Here is a 25,590-nt window from a genome sequence, read left to right on the forward strand (position 1 = left end):
TTCTGACCTCCTACTAAGAAGTCTTTTTGTGTTCAGGTCCCTTCCATATATATTCTCAGTCTATCTTCTTATCCCTCCAGACCCTAAGCCAGTCTATTTGGTCACTCGCTATCTGCCCTCTCCCAGCTTGGACTAGTTCTAGATTTCTGTACCAAGCCTCCTTTTCCAGCCCGCCCACAGTGATAACCACTGAATTCTGTTGTCCCACTTGGACTTACAGTATGCACATGACCACCCTCCATATCCTGATTCCTTGCCTATACCTGTGAGACCCACCAGACCTCTATAATCTACCTGACTGCCTGGTCTCAATCACCCTTACCCTGCTTCATCCTGTTGCCACCCAAAACCCAGCACCATAGTACACTGAGCCAACACTGGGATGCCATGGAAAGATGACAGAATTGAGTGCTCTGGACGCCAAGTGAAAGAAACATACTGTTTATGTGAGTGAATCTCAGTAAAGTTTACTTCAAAAGGTGAGTTTTAAAAATACACATGTAGCAGATTTTCCACTAGTTAGTATTAAACTTAGAATACAAGGGAAACTGTTATATCTGTTTGAGCATGACCCAAGTTAAGGAACATAAAGATATTCAATTACAAATCCACCAATTTCCATTCTCAATGTTAATAACATTTACATATTTTAATTTTTACCACCTGAATCAAGGTTCTGTGACTTTTTTTTAATAGAAAGTTTCTGTGATTTCAAAAAGTGTGAAAATCCCTGAACTTAATGGCCTATAAGTTCCCTACCAATGCTTAGAATTCTCTGATTTTCTCCATGCTCACATGAGTCTCCTCAAAAGTGCCCTTAGAGTTTCCCAACTCTACCCCATGAGCATTAGCCCACTTGGCAGAACCTCTTGGCAGCTCCCTCTTCTTTGCAAGGGATTCCCAGGGATTCAGAAGCTCAGATACACATTAGCATGTAAAGGATACACTGCTTTTGCAAACTCCCATTGTCTTCCATTACAATGTTCAGAAATATACTTAAGACTCCACATTTACAACATTTAATTTTTTAACCACCTAACTCCAGCCCCCCTCCCTACCCCACCCTCATCTAGGGTCATCCCTCAATCCATGAGAACTTTTGGAGGAGGGAAATATTTTTGCAAGAGTGCCTAACATTTCTTTGTGTAAATTACTCTATGTAACCTTATGTACGTAGCAGGTGCTCAATACACATTTGTATTTGCTGAACTCATAAAGCAAGACTTGCGATGCTGGATTAAAGACTGAAGGATCATCCAATCATGTGACTGAAGGCTTTTCCACATTCTTTACATACAGTATTCCTCTCCAGCATGAATCTTCTGATGTTGAATAAGAGATGAACTCTGGCTGAAGGCTCTCTCACAATAACAACATTTATAAGGTTTCTCTCCAGTATGAGTTCTCTGATGTTTTGTAAGGTGTGAGCTCTGACTGAAAGCTTTCCCACATTCTTTACATTTGTATGGTTTCTCTCCAGTGTGAGTTCCCCTATGTTCAATAAGGTGAGCACTCCGGCTAAAGGCTTTGCCACATTCGTTACATTCATAGGGCTTTTCCCCTGTATGAGTTCGTTGATGCTGAATAAGGCCTGAGAGGCCACTAAAAGCTTTCCCACATTCATCACATTTAAAGGGCTTCTCCCCAGTATGAATGAACTTATGTCTAGTAAGGGATGAAGTGTCACTGAAAGCTTTTCCACATTCATCACATTTATAGGGCTTCTCCCCAGTATGAACTCGAAGATGTTGGGTAAGGTGTGTGCTCCTAGTGAAGGCTTTCCCACATTCATTGCATTCATAAGGTTTCTCTCCAGTGTGAATTCTCTGGTGCTGAGTGAGGTGTGTACTCTTGTTGAAAGCTTTCCCACACTCACCACATTCGTAGGGCTTCTCTCCAGTGTGAATTCTCTGGTGTTGAGTGAGGGATGAGCTCTTGCTAAACGCTTTCCCACATTCATTACATTCATAGGGTTTTTCTCCAGTATGAGTTCTTTGATGTTTAGTAAGGGATGAGCTCTGGCTGAAGGCTTTCCCACAGACATTACATTCATAGGGTCTCTCTCCAGTGTGGATTCTTTGATGGTCGATAAGGGACGAAGTTCGACTAAATGCTTTCCCACATTCTTTGCACTTGTAGAGTTTTTCTCCAGTATGGATTCTCTGATGTTCAGTAAGGTGGATGCTCTGGCTGAAAGCTTTACCACATTCATTACATTTGAAGGGTTTTTCTCCAGTATGAGTTTTTTGGTGATGAATTAGGGATGAACTCTGGCTAAAGGCTCTATCACATGCATTACATTTAAATGGTCTCTCTCCAGTATGGAATCTCTGATGTTTTGTAAGGGATGAACTCTGGCTGAAGGCTTTCCCACATTCCTTACATCCATAAGGTTTCTCCCCAGTATGGATTCTCTTATGCTGAATAAGGCTTGAGAGGCCGCTGAAGGCTTTGTCACAATCACCACATTTATATGGTCTCTCTCCAGTATGAATGAACTGATGTCGATTAAGAGAAGAAGCATCCTTGAAGGCTTTCCCACATTCGATGCATTTATAGGGTTTTTCTCCAGTATGAATCCTTTGATGCTGAGTAAGGTGTGTGCTCCGGGTAAAGGCTTTCCCACACTCAATGCATTCATACGGTTTTTCTCCAGTATGAGTTCTCTGATGTTGAGTAAGATGTGTACTTTTGTTGAAGGCTTTCCCACATTCAGTGCATTCATAAGGTTTCTCTCCAGTGTGAATTCTCAGATGGTCAATAAGGGATGAGCTCTGACTAAAGGCTCTATCGCATTCATTACATTTAAAAGGCTTCTCTCCAGTGTGTGACCGCTGGTGTTTCAAAAGGGATGAGTTCTGCCTAAAGGCACTCCCACATTCCGTACACTTAAAGGGTCTATCTGAACTATGAATTCCCACGTGTACAATAAGAGCCGAGCGGTTCCTAAAGCCTTTCCCACATTCACCACATTTCCAAGCTTTCTTCACTCCGTAGAGTTTCTGAAGTTTAGCTAGGTCTGAATTCTTTTTGAGGCTTTTTCCACGCGCATCACAATTAAGAAGGTTTTCTTCTGTAGGAGCTTTCTGCTGCGTAACAAGAATAGACTTCAGGCTGAAGGTTCCCTCAAATTCATTACATTCTCGGCCTTTGTCTCCAGGGGGAGGTTTTCATGTGTGTGATTGTCATTTGCCTCATGTGGTTCTCCTGATGGCCCTGTTCTCTCTCTAGCTGGCCCTTACAGTCCCAGCTTTCTAGAAACATAGAATCCCAGGGACCATCCCTTGTGAATCTTTCTATTATCTCCCCATGGGATGATCCTTCTTCAGAAAAGTCGTGCTTTGGAGAAGACTGCTTGATCTCAGGCTTAGTCTCCCAGTCTGAAAGACATACAAAATAAAAGGGTTTCCTATTTCCTGTGTTAGAAGACAGGAAACTGCTAGAGCGATAATGAATTTTTAAAAAATACCTTCACAATGTAGATAGCTTTAACATTTCTAAGTATAGCATTGAAATCGGAAGGAAAGACAAGTGGGCAGGAAAACAGCAGCTGTAGGAGGCAGAATGGCCCAATATATACAGTGAACAAAGAGAATGAAAATAGCTTATCCAGAATTGTGGGGAACTGGGAATACTAACTTGGTGAAAGGGTGAGGCTCCAATTCTGTCTCTGACACTCCCTAGCTGTGTGATTCTAGAGAAGACACTTAACCCCTCTTGGTCTCAGTTTCCTAATCTGCAAAATAGGGATAATATCTATAGTACACAAATGGTTTTGGGGAGGCTTAAATGAGAATCTATTTAAAACACTTTGCAAACTTCTAAGCTGAAGGTCAGAACAGGAAGTGGGAGTATCTGGCCACAGAGATTTCATATCAAACAGTAGGATTTGTTCACTGTTTTCCACATCTCAGAAACAATAAAAAATGTGTTTGGCAAGAGGAGCACTGACCTAAATAAGAAGGCTTTAGATGGAATTATGAGGGGGAGAGAGGGAAAAAACTTAATAAAACCATAAAACTAGATACTATGGAAAACATTGTGTACAAATGAAGAAGCATAACAGTGGTGGTGTCTGGAATTTGGAGATGAATATATCAGGGAGGCAGGTTGGTAACTATATGTAAAATGTCATCTGGGTATATACCAAAGCAAAAGTTCAACTGTTAACAAAGTGGATTGAAACTGGGGGTTATGGACTGGGCTATAGAAATCAAAGCAAATACCTTGTTCAAAAGAAACAGCTCTAATAGAAGGAATGGGTAGTATGAATGTATGTTTGAAAGGTACACATGTATACAGAAATCCATGAACCTGAGTGGACAAACATGACAAAAAGCATTGGTAGATCTTTCCAATAAGATCAAGCGTAGAGCAAGGATGTGTATTATCACCATTACTATTCAACATCATGCTCGAAATGCTAGTTCTAACAGTAAGACAAGAAAAAGAAATTGAGAGAACAATCACTAGCAAAAAGGAAACAAAATGATCACTTTTTTGCAGATAATATGATGGTTTATTTAGAAAACCCTAAAGGTTCAACTAAAAAAACCCAAACAACTGAAACAATAACTATAACAAAGTTGTATGATATAAAAGAACCCATATAAAATATCAACATTTCTGTATATTGCCAACAAAACCCATCAGGAAGAAATAGAAAGAGAAATTTCATTTAAAATAAATACTCAGGAGTCTACCTGACAAAACACACACAGGAACTACAGGAATACAACTATAAAATACCCTTTACACAAATAAAGAGATTTAAATAACTGGAGAAATATTAATTGTTAATGGATAGACTGAGCCAATATAATAAAAATGACAATACTACCTAAATTAATTTACTTATTCATGCCAAACCAATCAAACTACCAAAGGATTACTTCATAAAACTAAAAAAAAAAATCCTAAGAAAATTCATATGGAAGAACAAAAGGTCAAGAACTTTAAGTGAAATGATGAAAAAAGTGGGAAGAAAGGGGGCCTAGTAGTACACCAGATCCCAAACTACACTATAAATAAAGCAGTAGTCATCAAAATAATTTGGTACTGGTTAAGAAATAGATCAATCCATGGAACAGATTAGGTATGCAACATACAGAAATAAACAAACACAATGGCCTAGTGTTTGATAAACCCAAAGATCCTAGCTATTGAGGTAAGAATACTTTTTTGACAAAAACTATTGAGAAAACTAGAAAGCAACGTAATGGGAACTAGGTATAGACAAACATCTCACACAATAATGGCTATGTGACTTAGACATACAGAGTGACATCATAAACAACTTAGAAGAGTCAAGAAGAAATTACCTGTCAAATCTATGGATGGGAGAAGAGTTCACATCCAAACAAAGTACAGAAAGTGTCAGAGAAGGTAAAATGGACAATTTTAATTACATAATACTAAAAAGTTTTGACAGAAACAAAACCAGTACAGCCAAAATCAGAAGGGAAGCAGGAAACTGGGAGAAAAGAAATCTTTGTAACAAGTTTCTCTGACAAAGGTCTCATTTCTAAGATATATTGGGAACTGATTCAAATTTGTAAGAGGAACAGCCATTCCCTAATTGGTAAGGTGGTCAAAGGATTTACACAGGCAGTTTTCAGAGCAAGAAATCCAGGCTGTTGTAGCTATATGAAAAAAATGCTCTCACTCAGGGTGTCACACTGAAATAGTGAGCTGCATGTTGACTTAGAAAAATCTCAAAGCATTAACATTATCTATGTTGTAATGTATTTTTATTTCCTTTGTTATTATCTAGTTTGTGTTGCACTGCACCTTTGCTCCTAATTACTAATCGAAAATCAAAACAACTCTGAAGTACCACCTCACACCCACAGATTGGCAAAGCTGACCAAAAAGGACAATGACATACCGGAGGGACTGTGGGCAAACAAGGACATTAAGTTCCTGTTGGTGGCGCTGAGATTTGGCCTAGTCATTCTGAAAAGCAATTTGGAACGATGCCCCAAAAAGTTATTAGAACTGTGGGAGATGGTCTCTCAGAAGTGAAGCCTCCTCCAAGGGTCATTAGTTCTTGTTAATGGTTCTGGTACTGTTGCTTTTGAGTGGCACATGTGTGCCAACACTAAGTGAACACCCCTCAGAATGCAAGACCCCCTCCCCTAGCCTTCTCCCTCTCCTACTCTTGGATAGTGTTAGCGGAAATTCCTGAGACATGGGAGCATCCTGTCTATCTCGTCCTCTAGCTGGTTGTATGACCTTGGGTAAAAGACTGCTGAAACTGTGAGGCTCTGAAAAGGAGAACGTGCTAACGTAATTTCTATACCTCTTTGTTCTCTCTGTTGCTGGGGTAGTTTTTACACGAATAGAGGCTCAGTCAATGAGCTGACGGGAAGGGGGTTAAGGTGGGCTGCTACGTTGGGGTCTATGTAGTCTTGCCTTGAACAAAGAGCACTCAAACTCTCGGGGCAGCTGAGGCAGCATGGGGGTGCACTTTCTCAAGAAAGTCAATGAAGAGGTCTCTCCTTTGGCCAACTTTTGTCAAGACTCTGTTTTTTTTTTTTAACTGAGTGAAACAATGTAAACAATGTGAGATCTCTCCAATGGACTGAGTGTAGCAATTTCTTAGACTGTTACAAACTCAAGGTTGGTTACACTAGCCTTAAGTTTCAGGTTCCTAGAAAACACATGATTTGTACTGTTATATCAGTATTAGGTAATGGCTAATTACTAAAAAGGATGATAGCTAGGATTGGTAGTATTATAGTGAGATTCCTTGTTTCTGGGGTAGATTTTCGCGTTTTAGATTGTAAGGCTGAAATTCCTGTCCAATGGGAATTCAAAGCCAGTGGTGGGTGGGTATCTCTGTGTTAGGGCGATATAACCTTTGTCCTGGCCTTTGTGCCTTGCCTCGCTTCGCTCGGACTGCCAGACGAAGCAGACGCCCGCTTCTCACGAGAACGTAATAAATCTTTCACTTTATACCTAGAAAATCTCTGAGTGTTATTTTTGGGTAGCTGTAGCACACAGAACTGTGCATATACCCTTTTACCCAGCAACATTACTAAGTCTATATCTAAAACAAAGGGGAAAAAGTACCTATATGTCAAAAAATGTTTATGGTAGCTCTTTTTGTGGTGACAAAGGACTGGAAACTAATGGATGCCTATCAATTGGAGAATGGCTAAGCAAGTTATGATATATGAATGTTATGGAATACTATTATGCTAAGAAATAAAGGGGACCAAAAAGAAAAAAAAAAGGGCAGGTAGGTGGCACAGTAGATAGATAAGAGTATGGGCCCTGGAATCAGAAGGACCTGAATTCAAATCCAGCCTCAGACAGTTACTAGCTGTGTGAACCTGGGCAAGTCACTTAATCCTGATTATCCTTCCCCTCCAAAAAAAAGCATTTGCAGAGAAACAGGATTGGTATTACTACTCAGATTGTTTAGAGGAAGGATACAGGTTACATTTTCCTTATATAGATTATAAAACCGGCTTCAAAAGACAAAGTGACTTATTGTATCATGGCCCAGCCTTGGTGCCTAGAAGACCAAGTTTCAAGTTCTGTGTGACCACAGAGAAGTCACCTACCTTGTTGCCCCAGGCAACTCTCTTTAATTTACAGGACTGTAAATGAAAGGAGCTAATTAAAGGTAATCTATATTAAAGGAGGGAATTTCTACACTGGGAATTCCCTATGTGGATGAAATCAAAAGGTCAGGACCTCCTCCCTCAAAACAGCACCCCAACCATCATCACAACAAAACAACACAGAGATAAGTAAGAGTGATGGGGGATTCCAATTCTGCCATTCTGCTGGGAGTCTCATTTTGCAAAGAGTAGTCATCTCAAAGTCTTGCCCTCCTGACAATTTCATCTCCTAAAGGCAGAAAAATCAAGGACAGTAACTGTTACCCTGGACCTAATTCCAACCAACAAGGAAACGGTCTGTTAATGACATGAAAGTGACTGAAAGCTTTCATAGGTGATCTCAATGAATTGGGGGAGGAGGGCAGGGAGGTGCAGCTAAAGGAACTGCTGAGCTCCCAAGAACAGGAGCTCTTCTCTCACACTCCTTTCATCTATTCCCCCCCCAACCCGTGATCCTTGACGCTCTCCTCCTGCACTCCTATACCTGCTCTCATTCCCCATTCCCCCACCTCAACAATACGAGGGGGGAGGTCTCTCTATCCAACTCCATCCAACAGTACAGATCCCTGACAGGGCTGCTGTTTTGGAGCCACTATGTCATTCTCCCTCCTTTCTCAAGGAGTCCAATTCTGTTTTACTCTGTATCCCAACTCCTGCCCTCATACCAGAGGCTTTTTATCATAGTAAGGTTAGGGTTATATCCCTAAATGTGAGTGTATTCTAAAGCTTGGTGCTGGGTCTTTCTCTTTCTACACTTTCTCTCTTGGAAGGGGATGAGGAGTGAAGGAACAAGTATTTCTTAAGCACCTACTGTGTGCCAAGTGTTATGCTAAGTGCTCCTTACAACCCTGGGAGGTAGGTACTATTATCATCCTCATTTTCTCATTGAGTAAAGTGAGGCTGACAGAGATGAAGTGACCTTGCCCAGGATCACAGAGCTAGTGAGTGTGTGGATTTGAACTCAGGTCTTCCTGACTCCAGGCCCAGCGTTCTATCTACTGCAGTGCCACCTAGCTGCCTCCTTGGTGACCTCATCAGTCCCCAAGCTTAATGATCATCTCTCCACAGATAATCCCTTCCCCCATTTCCAGCCTTAGTCTCTCTCCTGAATGCCAACGCTGCATCACCAAGGGCCTAGTGAACATTTTGAAGTGCCTCCAGGTACCTTGAACTCACTATGTCTAAAACAGAATTCCTTCTCCTTCCCCAAAACAGACTCATCTTGATGAGCCGTCCATTTCTGTTGAGGGCCTTCCCACCCCTCCAGTCTCCAAGGTTCGATAGCTTGGGCTCCTCCTTGCCTCCTCACTCTCTCTCACCCCACAGAGCCACTCATCGCCACACCTTGCCCTATCTCCTGAGCATCGTCATCTCCTTCTCCTCACCGCTCACACAGTTGCCACCTTAGTTCATCACTTAAGACTTGAAGCCTTTCCTGATCCCCCAACCACTAGTGCAATTATTCACTGACTCACTGAACAGATCATATAGTTTGTGTCCCTGTATCCCCAGCACCCAACACAATGCCTGGCACATAGCAGGAGCTTGAGAAATGCTTGTAGATTGACTGAAAGAGGACATACAGAGAACAACAAGCACCTGGAAGAATAGTATCAGGAATAATAATAATAACTAACTTTATATAGCACCTACTATGTGCCTGGCATTCGGTGCTGAACGCTTCATAAATATTATCTCATTTGATCCTCCCAACAACCCGGGAAGTTAGGCATTGTTTTGATCCCTATTTTACAGATGATGAAACTGAGGCAAACAGCGATTAAGTGACTTGCTCAAGGTCACACAGCTATTAAGTGTCCAAGGCTGGATTTGAATTCAGGTCCTCCTGACTCCAGGTCTGGCACTCTACCCACTGTGCCACCTAGGAAGAGCCAAAGGTTTGCAAACAAAGATGGGTATTATCATTAATAACAAGGATGACAGAGACAGACAGCAAAGTCGCTGGAATCTCATGGTTGCTCCAGGGGAGAAAATGATCTCCATGCTATAAAAGGGTCTAACAAAATAACGAAGAAACTGTAGCACAAAATAAAGAGAGAGTAAGACAGGGTTATAGTTGCTTTAAAAGAACTCGTCTCCAGGTCTAGATGAGTTCTGTTCTAGCGTGCTCTTGGCACCTGCACAGGCTTGGAGAAATCATGGATAATGGGAGGAGAAGACTAGAAATCTGGACTTTGGGAAACAGCCTGGTTTTCAAAAACAGGAAAAGAGTGGGTCCTGGAAAACTGCATACTGATAATTTAAGTCCCCAACAAACTGATCTCATGCCTTTCTTTTTTTCAAAGTGTTGTTAGATTGGGAGAATGCTGTAAACATTCAACAGACATTTGAGGGAGAAAGACAGACACTAGTATTAGGAGCTGCAGAAGACAGTTTAGATATGTCCCAGATGATGCTGGTGCGGACTGTTAAAGGACCTCTAATCTGCCAGTAAGTGGCATGCCTTCCACCAACGGAGGGTCTGTATCTTCCTAGTCTTTGAGGGTTGTTACTGCTGAATAGCCACCATCCTGTCTGCAGCATGCTGGTGAGCCTCCTCGACCTCAGACAACAGACTCCCCAGGACCCTGCCTGTGATCTACTGGACTTCCCTTCTTACAACACAAGGTCACCCCCAAGCCCACTGAGGTACTGGTAGGCCTTTCGAGGTGGCTCTTATATGGATAAGCTGGTAGAATGTGGGCTGAATAATAGCAGGTTGTGCTAGACTCTCAGATGGTAGAAGAGAAAACCACTGTACTGCCATCATCTAATGCTAATGCTTCCACATGTGTGACTTCATTTGGTCCTCACAAAAAACCTGTGGCAGAGGTCAGGTAGACCTTATTATCTTTCTATTCCAGATGAAGAAATTCTGCTTCACAGATGTTATGGCTGGTATTGAATACTTTAAGACTAATGCATCACTATCAAACTAGAAGGCTCTGTCCTTAGTCCCATCCTGTGCAAGATGTTTGACCACTAAAACCTGAGAGGAATAGCTGATACATTTTTGGGGGGGGGCAGGGCCTAGACTTGTAATTTCATTCATCATTGAAGCTTCCTCCACTAACTCAGATTAACAACTCTTCTGTAACTAATGGTCACAGAGAATTGGCTGGGCCACTGTGAGGTTAAGGTAGCACTTGAACCCAGGATTTCTCTATCCACTTTGTCATACTGCCTCTCTAGCTAATAAAATATCAGAAGCAAAACCCAAAGTGATCCTGATGGACTGGCATGCTAAGCGAAACGCAACAAAATGAAATTTAGAAGATAAATGTAAAGCCACGGAGCAGCACAGGATAGTAGAAAGAAGATTGGGTTTGAATCTCAGCTCTACCACTTATGAGCCATGTGAACCTAGACAAGTCCCTTACCCTGAGTGTTGGTTTCCTCACCTGTAAAATGGGTGGGCATGATAATATTTTTGCTACCTGAAGCATAGGGTTGTTATTAAGTTTAAATGGGAACGTATGTGAAAACACTAAATGAGAAAGCACTATAAGTTATTATTGTCATTATCATTAATAAACCCCAATATTTAAGTTGGAAAAAAATCAGCTCCTCAGTGAGTGAGGCCTGGCTTCTGTTAGTTAACTATGAGTCCAAAAGGTCTCAACAGTATCACGTGGCTGAAAAAGCTAACCATTTCAATACTTGCAGGCTCTGGGGTTTCATTGGTATGGTCCCTTTCCCAATGCAGCTCCCATCTCCCTTCCTCCTAGAAGCCAGACTATCTTTGGGAGTAATTGTAGTCTAAAAATTCAACCCCCTGCAGTCAACCTGGTGATTGGACTCTCTAAATTTTGCTTGACTGGTCCTCAGATAAGAGACACAGAGTCTGCTATCGAGCCCTGAAACATGCTGCTGAAACTTTTCCAGCTTGGCAGGATGTGCCAGACCTTATGCTCTACTGGTACATCCTCCAAGAATTCATTGTCACCTGCATGGAACAAAGAGGCATCCCAGAAGGATTTGGGGGGAAGGATGACATCTCAGGGTACCTTAATAGACATTAACACACCATCCAGATCAAGACCATGAGAACATTTTATTATGTGCTTTTCATACGCAACCTAGAGTGCTGTGTTAAATTCTGGAGGCTACAATTTAGTTAATGTTTTAAAAATTTTTCGGAGGTTTTATTGATGTCTTTTGTTTTTATACCAGTCATTCGCTGATATTATAGAACTTCATAGAATCCGTCTTCGTAATAAGGAAAAACATGTAGGCAAAACCAACGGTCACAGCAATTGTACATTACATCATATGCAACATTCTTCACAGCATTAGTTTCCAATTTCACTATAAAGAGGAGGGAAGAAGTGTGTTCCATCATCTGTTCCCTGGGCCAAGAATAGTCATTACCACTCATCACGAGTTGCCTGAACGTGTTCAGTGAAAGGAAGGTCACTCCTTCAAAAGGCAGCTCGTTTTGTTGTTGCCTAGCTCCATTAGAAAGTTCTTCCTTACATTTCTGGACATGGACCAAAGGGGAATTTGCTTTGCTTGCCAATGCAGATTTGTTGTAAGAGCTTTGTTTCTGTCATTTTTTAATGGGGGTCCAGGGAGGTGGGAAGAAAAAAATTTATTTTTATTAATCAAAAAAACTAAATTAACTTAAACCAAACAAGCAAACAAAAAAAGGCAAGGTCTTCTTTATGCTTACTGGAAATCTGGGAAGCCCCCATTTAATAGGGGAAGTGATGAGAATATTTCTGGGGGAGACAACCAGGATAGAGAGGGGGTCTAAAGATTATACTGCATTCAGAAACAGGTGACAGAACCAAGAATGGCAGGCCTTGAAGAAAGGCAGTTAAAGGCGTGCATGAGAGCAATCTTCAATTCTCTTAAAGGCTTTTATGTAGAAGAGAGCGTAGACTTGTTACCTAATGCTCTAGAGAGTAGAACTAGGATCGATGAACGGAAGCCCAAACTTGCTTCATCAGGTAAGAACCAACAATAAAAGTGAGCTGCCTCCTTAAATAGTGACTTCTCAGGTCACCAGAACTGTTTAGGCAAGAGCTGGATGATCATGGATGATCAAGGATGTTACAGCAACGATTTCTGCACCTGGCCAAAGAATGGACAGGATAACCTCAAAGATCCTCCTATTCTAATTTCTGAAACACCCCTTTCTTCCTGTCACACCTTGGTCAAAAATCTCCGATGGCTCCCTGCTGCCAAAAGGATGATGAGTTCCAATTGCTTAGTCAAACCCTGTACCCACTATTCCTCTGTTCCTCATCTCGGCTGAGTTGAGTAAAGGGCCAACATAAGGAAGGTGGGGACTGCACGCCAAGTGGGAGAAGTAAGATTAGGATGAGGTAAGTGAAAAGCCATGCGACTTGGATGGGACAGACTGAATCTATCCAACATTCTTAAGCCTGGGTGGATCCTGAAGGAATAAAATGAACAAGAGTCACACTTTTGCTAGCAAGCCTGAATGCAGTTGCTAGATTAAGTGAATCAGCTGAGCATTTTGTAAACACAAAAGAATTGAAAGCACACAAAAGTAATGAGAAAACTGAAAGCTGGACTGTAATTGCTGCTGTTAGTATTTAGTATTCATGGAACAGATAAGAATAGTGTGTTCATTCTATGTTCCAAGAGTAAACCTTGAACAGTATTTACTTCCTTCTGAATGGGGCTGAGTTCACTCCCTAAAAGCAGCAAGGACTTGCTCCCATTCCACCAGAAAAACTTGAGCCTTGGTGGGATTTCTTGACACAATAGCAAACAGCAGAGGCCAATTGGGAAAGGATCTTGAGCAAGCCAGCTTGATGATTTATGGTGACTTGAGGCCAGGAGTGCTCCTGCTTGAGAAAAGGGTGGGTGGTTTGGGGTCTTCCTAGCAGTGGTAATGAGTAGTCCCAAAATAAAGGAGGTCCAGCCTACACATGCAATACTCACAGCCTCTGGCCATTCTATTATCCACACCCAGAATGCCTTTCTGCCTCTTCTTCATCGAACCAAATCCTTCAGGGCCAAGATCAAATCTCATCACTTTCACTAAGTCTTCGCCAACTACTCCAGGCAACACTGCTCTTCTCCTTCTCCAAAATCTTATCCTACTAGCTGTATTTTTCTCTTTAGCACTTACATATATCATTTTGCACTATTATGAATTTCTTTCATCTGTGTATAGCCTGTCTACCTAAAAAGACCACAAACTTCTGCAGGGCAGAGACCACATCTTAAGATTCATTTTGTCTCTCTCTCATAATTGTTGGTTAGGAAAGGTGAGACAGAGAATAACTGGTGGGCAAAACACGATCACAAAACAAATGGGAAAGAGCAAAGTTCTCTCACCTGCCTGGCACCTTACAAAGCAAACAGACACGTACTTCCTGAAAGCCTGTTTTGTGGCTATTTTGTGGGAGACGTCTTATGCTCTCTCTGAGTCTGTACTATATAGGAAAGAGCGCCACATTTGAAGCTGGAGGACATGGTTCGAATGGCAGTTCTGGTGACTCCCTATGTGGCCTTGGGCCACTTACTTAACCTCACTGGGCCTCAGTTTCCTCTTTTGTAAAGTGGGGTTGCCACTAGATGATCACTAAGATCCCTTCCAGCTCTAAATCAATGATGTGATATGAAGAACTGCTTGGAGAAGGTTGCAATGTAGACAGGGACATGAATCGCACACATGAAACAATTACAGGTAATCGCAGCACTCACTGTATGCTCTACACAAAAGCGCAACAGGAGCACGGAGAAAGGTGTGCTCGATATGTTTGGGGAAGTAGATTCAATGTGGAGGAAGAAGAAGAGTTGAAATGACTTCGATGTAAAAACAAAAGGCACTAACAGGACATAGTTTGAAAAACCTGGAGAGGCGGAATGCCCATTGTGACATCAGGAACCAACGGGCATGCCTACATTGAGAGGAGACAGTAGAGAGTCACTACCAAGAAAATGGCACAATGAAACCAATGGGTTTTTGGGGCAGAAGAACACGACAGCAGCAATCAGTAAATAAGAGAAGCTAGGAGGCTGTTAGAGCAATCGAAGCCTGTAGCAATGATGGTCTCCACTGAGTACTGTCAGTGAAAGTGGAGAAGAAATGCCAAATCAGACAGTTCAAAGGAAAAATCGATAGGACTCAGTGAACGATTACATCAGATGAGGAGGAGGCGGAAGAGCCAAAGGTGACTCACAGTTTCCTTGTCTGCAAAACGGGAAAAAGAGCAACAAATGAAAGGGGAACTAGTCTGGATGCAAAGACGAGCACAGTTTTGAATGAGAAGAGTTATGAGCTAAGCGGGAGTTATCCAAGGGTCTCTAAATAGGTGGAAATATGGGACTGGAATGCACGAGAGGTCAGAGCTGGAGCCCTAGATTTGGGAACATGAAAAAAATCTGTTTAATTTGTTTTGGGCTTATAACATGATGAGCTCCTGAGGACAGTTTGATAAACATATGTCCCCCCTCTTTGTTGGGGATGGAGGGGGACAACAGATTATAAAAATATGCTTGACGGGTACGGTCACTACGCCAGTTGACTTTGCTAAACTGTTTTTCTTTGTTACAAGGGAGGGTCCTGTTGGCTGCAATTGGAGGTGGGGGGGTAAAATAGTGGAAAACTGCGTAGTATGAAAAACAAAAAAGCATTAATAACTCCCCTCCTCCCCCTTTTATATTAAAGTATCTGATTTCTCTGAGAAGTCAGGCTACTAAGTCAGTTAACTAAAAAAGTCAGTTCAGACACATGTGCCTTAACTAAATAAGGAAAAGGAGAACCAGATTGAGGAAGGTTGCTGAACAACAGAAACAGAACATGAAGAGATTGTTCTAGAATGGCAAAGCCAAGCAGAGGCTAGCTACTGTGACAAAAAAAGAAAAAGATACTAAATGAATTCAGAGAGCCAGAAGAAAAGAGGCTCTTAGTAAGTAGCAACTGAAGGAAAAGCTGAGCAAGAGGGTTGAAGGGCACAGTGAGGCCAGAAGGAAGCTGTAGACGAGTATGAAGAAATAAGAATGTCCATCTTTGGAATCTGAAACTGTTCTTACTTCTATTTGGTATTGTCTGATTTCTCCTTTATTTCAAAGTGAGTAATTTTGTTCTTTTGCTACCACAAATCCTTATTTTAACAAGAGCTCTGCCGAGTGTGAAACTGTATACTCTTGGCACCTAATTTTCCATGTGCATATCTAAAGTTCCGTGCCTGCTAGGAGCAAAGATTTGGGTCACGTTAACTACTTGGTGACAGGGAGTCATCAGTACCCAAGAGGAGGAAGGTAGTGAAGAACAGGAGTAGAATAAAGGGCTAAGGATACCCTAGAGGGATACGGTGATAAAATGAGTGAAAATACTATTGAAATTTTGCTCCATTATGACGACTTCTATAGCTTTAAGAGCATAAGGCCAATGAGATTGAAGCCGGAGGAGCCAGCATCTGGGTAGCTGTGCTTTCCCTGGACAGGCTGGCATGGAGCCAGTGGCTATCCACAGCCATTGCCTTCACCTGAGTAAAAATGAATGGTGGAGTCTCCCCACGATGAGGGAAAGCCAAATACCATAGCAATAAGGAGCAATGGTACGTGGCTAACATTTGCATCAGGAGTTGGCTTGCTTTTTATTGTCTTTCTCATTGTTCCCTTCTTCAGTGTTCTTGTTGCTTGGAGCTTAACCAAGCTGTATCAGCTAGGAAGGTATGTACTACTGCATACACTAAAAAGAATGCCTTTTGGAAAGAGTGAAGCCGGGCTGTTAACTCCCTCGGAGCAACATTCTAATTTGGGATAAATTTCCACAATAAGCATGGTCTTACCCACTTCATCTGAAACACAGCTTCTCTCCCAAGGGTGCTGATGGCCCCAAGAGCCACAACTGCATGGTGTTTGCATCTCTGGTATAAATAAGTGCTAAGTTGAAAACGGAAAATGGAGCCGTCCTGACCCGCCACTTTATGCGGTCGCTGCTTCTTCTCTGACAAAGGTATAGGCACTACACACTATGCCATTTAGACTGCAATGCACAACGGGAAGCTTTGACATTCAAGGTTTAATGACTGCCCCTTTGTGTGTTACCTGGAAAAGCAGGTAACTTTTTTTTTTTAACAAGAAAATGGCTCTAAGTATTTGGCAAGGCTAGAAAATATATTTTTTTCTCTCTTTTAAAAATTTGTGTATGCCTCTTGGTGTTTTATATAACAATAATGTCTACATCTATATCTATCTCTCATGCAATATGCCCCCCCCCACCTACCTAGTAAGATTTTTCTCGCGACAATTGATACAGTGACCAATGACACAGGAGTCTTGAGAAGAGAAAGTGATTTCTCTTTGCTATCCTCAAAAGAATGACTTAATCAGTCACAGTGAAACTGAAATACATTTCTATGCAATCAGAACAATTATGCTTTTGCAAAGAGATCTGATGTCCCTTCTGAAGACATCCTGTGGTTTTATAAGTAAACTTTGTATTCATTTCCTTGGCTCAATGTTTTTTATCAGGATGTGGTCAATTTCAGACGTATCAGAGTAAGGATGTACCTGGGTCATGTACTTTCAGGCCTCCTTAGGCACAAGTGTCTTCCTACAGCTTCCTATTCAATCTGTTCAAGCTTGCAACATTCCTGTGGGGCCAAGAAGCATTCTAATTTTCTGGATAAAGGACTGCTAGCCATTTTTTAAAAATGATATTCCAAGAAGTTAGACGTATACATGTAGTTATGGTATGTGATTTTTTTTTTTGTAGATATAAAAAAAGCACATAAACTTAGATACGGGTCTGGAAGAACTGAGTTCTGCTTTGTTTTTACATACCTGGTTTGCTAGGAACGTTACCTTTATTAATTTTCTGCTTTGTGTTGTCCAACAGAACATAAATAGTAGTTGTTTTAACAAAAAAATAAGCTTGTAATAAATGAATAGCTCTAAACTTGCAGGGAAGCTAGAGCTGCTATTTACAACAGGAACTGAATGAAGCGGCTGGTGATGAAGTGTCAGGAGCACTTCAGGGCCTGGAGGTGAGAAGACCTGAGTTCAAATCCTGCCTCAGACACTTACTAGCTGTGGGACCCTAGGCAAGCTACATTAACCTCTTTGGGCCTCTGCTGGCTGTCATATGAGGCGGGGTAGACTACCTGACCTTTGAGGCCCCTTCCAACCCTAAATCTATGATTCTACAAATGACTCTGGTAACCTACTGTCACCTGTTGACAGCATTTAAAAACTTCAGGAGTAGTCACTACAAAAACTTGAAAAAACCCTGTATTGTCTTTCTGAGTAATTGGGGGAAAAAAGTAAAATACTATTAAATAAAAAAGAAGTAAAAACCCTATAGCAAAAGCCATAAAATAATTAATTAACAGAAGTATCAAGTGCTGTGACGCTCCTTCCACTCACAGGTAGAAGAGAAGCCACTTAAGGAGACACAGAAGCAGCTGGAGGATGGAAACAACCAAGATCGTGCAAAGCAGAAGAGTCTGCATGAGGAGGGGTGAGCTGGGTGTGGAGGCGCATGCCTAGAATCCCAGCTCCTAGGGAGGCCAAGGCTGGCCAGTCTGGAGCTTGGGAATTCTCAGCTGCACTGGGTTATGCCAATCAGATGTCTGCACTAAATTAGGCCTCCATATGGTGAGCTCCTGGCAGTGGACATCACCAGGTTACCTAAAGAGAGGGTCAGAATGGAGATGGGGTAGGTCAAAGGTTCCCTGCCAATCAGTAGTGGGATCAGGCCTGTGAGTAGCTTCTGTACATCCAGCCTGGGTGAGAGAGGGAAACCCAGTCTTTAAAAAGATAAAAGGAGAGGTGGTGTATAATATCAAATAAGGCACAGAAAAGGCACAGGACTGGTTAACAAGAAGCCAATTGCAACCTTCAAGATAGCAGTTTCACAAGAATAGTGGGAAGTGAGGCAGATTTTAGGACTTTTTTAGGGTGAAATGTGTGCAGCAGGTGAAAAGCACATGTTTGAGGAGCTCTGCAATGAGAAGAGAGACGTCTGACAAAAGCCAGAAGATGGAGCAGGGTAAAAAAAAAAGTTTGTTTGAATTGTTTCAAACAGAAGAAATCTATGTAAGTGTGAAGGGAAAAGAGCCAAAGTCTCTAATGAAGGAGGGAGGCAAAGCAGTGGAGAAGGTAGGAAGGGTAGGGATCCAGAATACAAGTATGGGAATTAGCTTCAGGGAGAAAGCACTACACTCCCTCTGAAACTAGAGGACAGGTGTCAGAACAATAGCACGTAAAAGTAGCCTGAATCCTAGAGGGAAGCTCGTAGCAGAAGACCTCAACTCCTCCATAGGCCTGGAGGGCTTTGAGGTGAGGCCCTTCACCAATACATCAAAGGTGCCATCTCTCCATGACCAACTGGTCTGCTGCTTCCAGTGATCATCATCTCTTTGTCACTCACCTGGATAGGCGTCTCTTGAGACTTCCCTTCCCAGCATCCACGGGTCTTCTTTTCTCTCCAACTGTGAGATTACATCAGGTTTGGAAATTGGAAGCCCTGTTCATAGAGAGATAAATAGGACTTCGCTATTTGTGCTGAGGACACAAAGGCATCTTTGCATGTCAGATTCCAAGAATTACTTATTAAATATAATCAAGCATAAATAAGAATTCTTTTTCAGATTCGGACCCGAAGCCCAGAGATGTTGGCCTGAGGCCACTTGGCTGGCTGCTGGGTGACAGAGCAGGTACTGGAACCCAACTTCCTAACTCACACTCCATGGTTCTTTCTGCTACACCATGCTAACCCAAACTCTTGATCTTCAGGGAAAGGGCGGCACCTTAGGAAGACCCAGAAGGAGGTAAAAAGGTCCCCAAAATAATGCTTAGTGGCAAATTCCCATAAAGAGTGAGTGGGAGATGGGTAAAGGAGTCAATGTGAGTTCAGAAAGATAACAGTCTTCAGGCTGGAAGGATAGGAATCTCCTACTATGTAGCTATATACACTGGGATCTTCTGGGAGAACACCTTGGTTGGTTTGGGGGAAAAGAGGATGTGCAAGCTATAGTCACTAAAGCTACCTACTTTCAATTCAAGCAAGTGTTGGACTTTTCATTAGCAACAATGAACAGGAATGATGTTTCTAGGCCAAAACCAATTTGGAAATAGTGATTCCAGAGCCCCAAGCTAAAAGGCCTCATCTATACTAACAAATGAGGAGGTAAAAGTATCCAATGGGAAGATTCTGAATTATAGAGAGAAGTCATCCTTACCCATTGAGACCAAGTGCCTATACTTTTCCAGTATCACATCTCTGTACACATCCTTTTGAGTAGGGTCCAAGTGACCCCATTCCTCTTGGCCAAAGGCCACAGCCACATTCTTGAATGTCACCGATTCCTGAAAGAAACAGCATGAGAGGTTCTGTCAAGTGCTTTAATGAAACCAAGAATTCATGAATTAATAAATTATTATATTTTGAAGATCTCCAATACTTAAACAATAAAACTAGGGAATGAACCAAGCACAGGCATTACTATTTGCCTGAGTACATTAATTGATGCTATGTTTTATCTTTCTGGCTTCAGGCTATTTCTTAGTTACAGAAGCAATGTGGTGCAAGAGTAAGTGCACTAAACTTGAAGTTCAAGTCTTGGGTCTACAACCTACTTGCTGTGCGATTACAGGAAAGTCACTTAACTTTTATGTCTCAATCTCCTCATCTGTAAAATGGACATAACACTTGTACTACATGCTTCAAAGGGTTGCTGTGAGGATAAAATGAGATCAAATGTGTATCTTACTTTGCAAATGTTAAAATGTCACCAAAGTATTGGTCAGTCAACAAGTAATTATGAAATACTAGGTGCTGAGTAAGCGTTGTGCCATGAGCTGACGACTGAAATGCAAAAATGAAAGGAATTGTCTTTGAATTTTATTGGGGGAGACAACATACACACACACACACACACACACACACACACACACATACACATACATACATATGTAGAGAAATATATATTATAGATATAGATTACATATATTTATATATATCTATATCTCTATATGAGCAGGTAAAACATATATACAAGGTAATTTGAGGAGGGAAGGCACTAGCCGATGTGGAGATTGGGAAAAAAGTAGTGCTTGAATTGAGCCATGGAGGAAGGTACACCGAGGTTCAGAGGTGAGTAGGGAGCACATTCCAGGAATGGAGGACAGAGCATGCTAAAGCAAAGAGATGGGAAATGAACTGTTATGTTCAAGATACACCCTGGGCAGTTCGGCTGGCCAGTAGAGTACATGTAGTGCATGTATATATAATGAAGTCGGAAAGCAGGTTGGCATCAGATTATAAAGGGCTTTAACTGCCAAACAAAGGAGTTGACATAAATGTGCATTATTTGAAAGTATAAGGACAGGTACCCTGAAAACGTCTGGAGGTAGTAGTTTGGTTTTTCTAATGGAGCCTAAATATAAAAAAACAAGTTCCCTGTAATTGTGTGGCATAGGGGACAGAGAACTTTGGAGTCTGGGATATGTGGGCTCAAGAGTGCCTCTGACACAAGCTGGCTCTGTGCCCTTGGGCACCTCTGGGGTTTAACTCTCTCTACTCCAGTTTGTAAGGTGCAGAGCAGAAGCTGAGGTAGAGGAGGCCCTCCAGAGAGGGCCCTACATGCCAACGTTTGAAACCACAGGCCCAGACACACACAAAATGATATACACGTATATATTACATACACAGATACATGGATATGGAAGCCCATCCCTACTAATGCCTTTCCTCTCAAACTATGTTGTGTTGAGCTGATTTGCATTTCTTTTCTTCATATTTATTCTGTTTAGACGTCAATGTGTACTTGTCTCCTCCATTAGAACATAAGGCAATGCTCCTTGCAACTACAGAATTTTCATTCGTTGTACCTGTATCCTCAGTATGTGGCAAAGTCTGCCACATACTAGGCACTTAATAACTACCTGATGGTTGATCGACACAATTGAACTAAGATCTTCAACAGAAAACAGGCCATTCATTAAGCAGCTACTTCCACAGGGGATGTGGGAGTGTGCTGGGGGCGCTGAAATAAAGCTTAGATAAGCCACAGGGCCCTACCCTCACAGAGCTTATTTAATCTACCAATACAGAGAACTATAATATATAATACTAAATAAGTAAACCTGAGAAACACAAAACAAGTTGCTATGTGGAGTCTGAAGGGGAAATGAACATTGTCAACTAGTCAGGGTAGGAATCGGGGAAGGCTTTGTGGAGGAAATGGTATTTGAGATGGACTTTAAAGGCTAGCAAAGTAGAAGAGTGTCAGTCCTTGGAAGGCTAAGAAGGCCAAGTAGAAGAGTGTGAACTCTGCTGGGCAGACACTGGGAGCGCCACTGAACATTTCTGACATGACTAGAACCATACAGAACCAACTTATTCCGGCATTGGTATGAAGAATGGATTGGAGGAAGAGAGCAAAGATGGGCAAACCTTTAAAAAGGACATTCCAATAGTCTATGAATGGTAATGAGGCCTGATTTGGGTAGCAGCAATGGGAATAGACGAGGGGATGGATATGAGTGAGATTATAGAAGTAGAAATGGCAGGACAGATGAGAAGCGAGAGAGAAAGCTAGGAGTCTAAGAATTCTAAGGTCATAAAACGGGAGAGGGGGGTGAATGTTGGCACCACAGAAACACCGAAGTCACAACACTTGAAGTCAGAAGAACGAACAGGTTTAGGAAGGGAAATAATGAGTTCAGTTGGGGCCATGTTGAGTTTATAGGGCTGGTGGAACATCCTGAGAGATCCTGTAGACCAGAGGTGTCAAAGCACACCCACAACACTGCAGGGAGCTGCTGAACCAGATTAAAAATGTAACTGAGAAATAGTGAACAAAACAAATAAAAATACAATGGACCAGAATGTTACTCTGAGGTTTTCTAAGTCAATAGGAGCCCCCAGGGATCCTTATGTACAGTTCAGTGGCCCCTCTGTCTATCTGAGTTTCACCCCACTGCCGTAGGAATCTGAATAGAGATCTCCAAAGTCAGTACTAGAATTACAGATCTGGGGACTCATATTCATGGAGGTGGCAGCTGAAAGCTGTGTAGGATGTGAGCGCAGAGAAATGTCAAAAAGGTCCAGGAGAGACTCTTGAGGCTCGCCCCCCATGAAGAGCCATGAACACAATAAGGAGATGGAGGGAATTGTCCAAAAGGTAGGAGAATCTAAAGAGCGGCATCTCTTAGGCTAACTTAGTGAGGAGCTTCAAGTATCAAATAATGCACAAAAGATGAGGGAGAAAAGAAGTGGAAAAAAGGTAGCTGGACTCAGTAACCCACAGCCCAGGATGCAAGGAGAGGGCAGAGGGGGCTGGGCCACAAAGCTGCAGAATGAGGGAAGGACTGGTATCTGCTGAGAGTGAAAATGGTGTTTAAGGAAGACGAATTGAGTCTGACTCACCTGGGGCCCAGCTGGCAAGACCACAGCAGCCATCTCCTCCTCTGGGTGATTCTCATCCTGAGAAGGCAGAGCTGGGGAATAACAGGGGGCACGAGAGGAATCAGACTTGTCTTGAAGCTCCCAGATCTACCCGTAGGCTAGAAATCCCCACACCCCAGCTGGGTGTGCTCCTCCAATGGACAGTGACTGTGGTAATACCTGCCTTGAGAGGCAGTGTGGTAGACCTGGGTTCAAATCCTGCTTCTGACACATAGTGACTTCAGGTCAGTGGGCGAGTCACTTAACTTCTCAATTCCCCAGGCAACTCTCTAAGACTAGAAGTCACAAACATGTTACTTATCTGCATCAGTGGAGGAATTCCACACCAGAAATTCCTATACTAATGAAATCATAAGCCCAGACTCACACCCCTACTACCCCAAAACCCAACCTGTCTTATTAGCTCTCTTAAGGCCAAAATGAGATCACAAATTTGAAAAGCTTTGAGAAATGAACAATCTCAATGTAAAGACATGTTGATTTAAGAACCTTCTGAAGAAAAAAAAATGGTTTACAAGGAAATAATTGGCAGTCCTTACCACAAGTGCAACAATTGTAGAATGCATTTTCCTGAACAGTTTCACTGCCTTGAACCTAGTAATAATTGTTTGTGGAACCTTGTTGGGCACAGCAGAACTGGAGGAGAGGATTAATCTGGATGATGGAGAGGGATTCATGATGAGCTCCCAAAGACATTCACTGAGCCTACCATGGAGCCCTAATCCACACCCAAAGTTTCAACCTCCCACCAGGCCTTCCAGATATCTTTCTTCTTTCCTGCCTTGGGAAGAATGATACCTCTACTCTCACATCCTTCTGCAATTCTCACCTCTCTCTCCAATCATTTGGGTCAAATCCTCCATGGTTAGCCCTTCCTCACTGCCTTAGAGATGGTCAGGAATTGCAAAGGCGCCAGCAGTCCCAGGATCTGTTCCTCTGTATCAATCTCCAGCCTCAGCCCTGAAGCTCTGGTTGAGAGATCTCTGGTCAGGTTTGTCTCCCGCTAGACTGGATTCCTACTCCCTGGGGTGGGGGGGAATTCTCCTCCACTTTCACTCCCAGGAGCCTGAGAGGATCCTGGTGAGCTGGGATCTGGGGGGCTCAGGAGCAATGTCCCTTAAGCAGGAATGGTGGCCCTGGGGCTCCAATTTCTGTCTCCCTCGTGGGAAGCCCACCCTCTCGAGTCCCAGGGTGGGTTCCTGGAGACTCTGTGGGCAGAGACAGGCTGAAGTCAGCACGAAGACCCCAGAAGCCTTAGTCCGACCGAGGGCCCTGTAAAGAATGCCCAGCGATCCTGGAACACAGGAATGGTGACAGGGTGAGGACCAGCCGGCAGGCAGGCAGACAAGCAGCAACAGAACTGGTGGAGCTGGCTCCCACAAACAGGGACACAGAGCTCTTCTCTGACGCAAAGAGATCTGCAGGGACTTGGCCCCTGTCCCACTAACGTCAGCCAAACCCAAAGATCCACAGCCTGGCCCTAGCTTCTTATGGCTCAACAGGCGAAGGAGAGGCTCAGTCACACAAGGGAACAACACTCAGGCACCCACCCACAATACACACCCACACCCACACCCATACAGATGCAAGGATGGAAAAGGGGTGGTCTTTGAGGGGGAAGGGGAGCCCAGCGGCGGCTCCTCCGGCTCCCCTAGGGAGAGGGTGGTACCGAGGGTGCGGTCGCAGGCATTCAAGTGAAAGCCGCCCCCTCTCGACTCCTTACGCCCCCATCCTCGACCCTACCCCGCACACTCCCAAAACCCTAGGGTCGTCCGCCTCCCCACAAAAGGCAAGGACATCGGCACGCGACAAGCGAGCGGTTACCATGGTGACCTCGAGCCTCAGCCTGAAACACCCAAGGGTGCCGTGATCTCTTAGGCACCGACGTACCTTCCCCGAGGTCTGCAATCCGACCAGCGTTGCCAGCGAAGAGGACGCACCCGCCAGGCCAGACAGTTTAGTGCGCCTGCGCATACTGGGCTTCCGGACTGCCCATTCAAGACGTCCGCGAGCCCAAGACATTCCTGCTCCTAGACTCCATTTCCCAGAATGCCGCCTCAACCGAGCCTCTTATCCCGTTTACCGCTACCTTCCCTGCTTCATAACCCCCTAACTGTGTGGCCCTGCAAGTCAATAGAAAAGAAGCGCCCCTGCTAGTCCATAGAATTCTGGGAATCGTAGTTCTAAGGAGTAGCTAACGACCGCCGAAGGGGAAAAGCGCGGGCCAGAGCCCACTTCCGGAAGTGTCCCTTAGCTCTCAAGCCCCACGCCTAATTTCCCTCCCAAGGATTTAGATGTGCATAGTTGGGTTGGGCTGCGCAGGCGCATTTGCCTAGGCTTGTCCTCACGCAGCCTGGCACGAGGTGTGAGGTGACTGAGGGTAGAGGGTAGAGGCTTGGTCGGGATGGTGAAGAGGGGAGTGGGATGTGTGGGAAAGGTGTCGAGGCACCCAGGAGGCTCCTCTCCTTCCACCCTGCCCTCCTAGCCCCGGAATGTCACTGCTGACTTCCTCTGTGGAAAATTGGTGCCATTGTGGGCAAGTGCCAGCAGGGCCTT

General features: G+C 43.2%; 1 protein-coding gene across 1 annotated transcript; it reads right to left on the reverse strand.

Annotated features, from left to right (window-relative positions):
- Window positions 1–425: 425 nt before the first annotated feature.
- Window positions 426–25,294, reverse strand: LOC110199971 (uncharacterized). Its single transcript, XM_020975011.2, is given in 8 exon segments — window positions 426–1,292; window positions 1,294–3,161; window positions 3,163–3,380; window positions 18,994–19,089; window positions 19,805–19,931; window positions 22,996–23,066; window positions 23,864–24,002; window positions 24,925–25,294. Coding segments are annotated over 7 exon segments (2,454 nt in total). The 5' UTR covers window positions 23,898–24,002; window positions 24,925–25,294; the 3' UTR covers window positions 426–1,252.
- Between the last annotated feature and the right edge of the window lie 296 nt (window positions 25,295–25,590).

The sequence above is a fragment of the Phascolarctos cinereus genome, unplaced genomic scaffold (assembly GCF_003287225.1).
Source record: "Phascolarctos cinereus isolate Bilbo 61053 unplaced genomic scaffold, phaCin_HiC Scaffold_8;HRSCAF=390, whole genome shotgun sequence".
NCBI classification, from domain to species: domain Eukaryota; kingdom Metazoa; phylum Chordata; class Mammalia; order Diprotodontia; family Phascolarctidae; genus Phascolarctos; species Phascolarctos cinereus.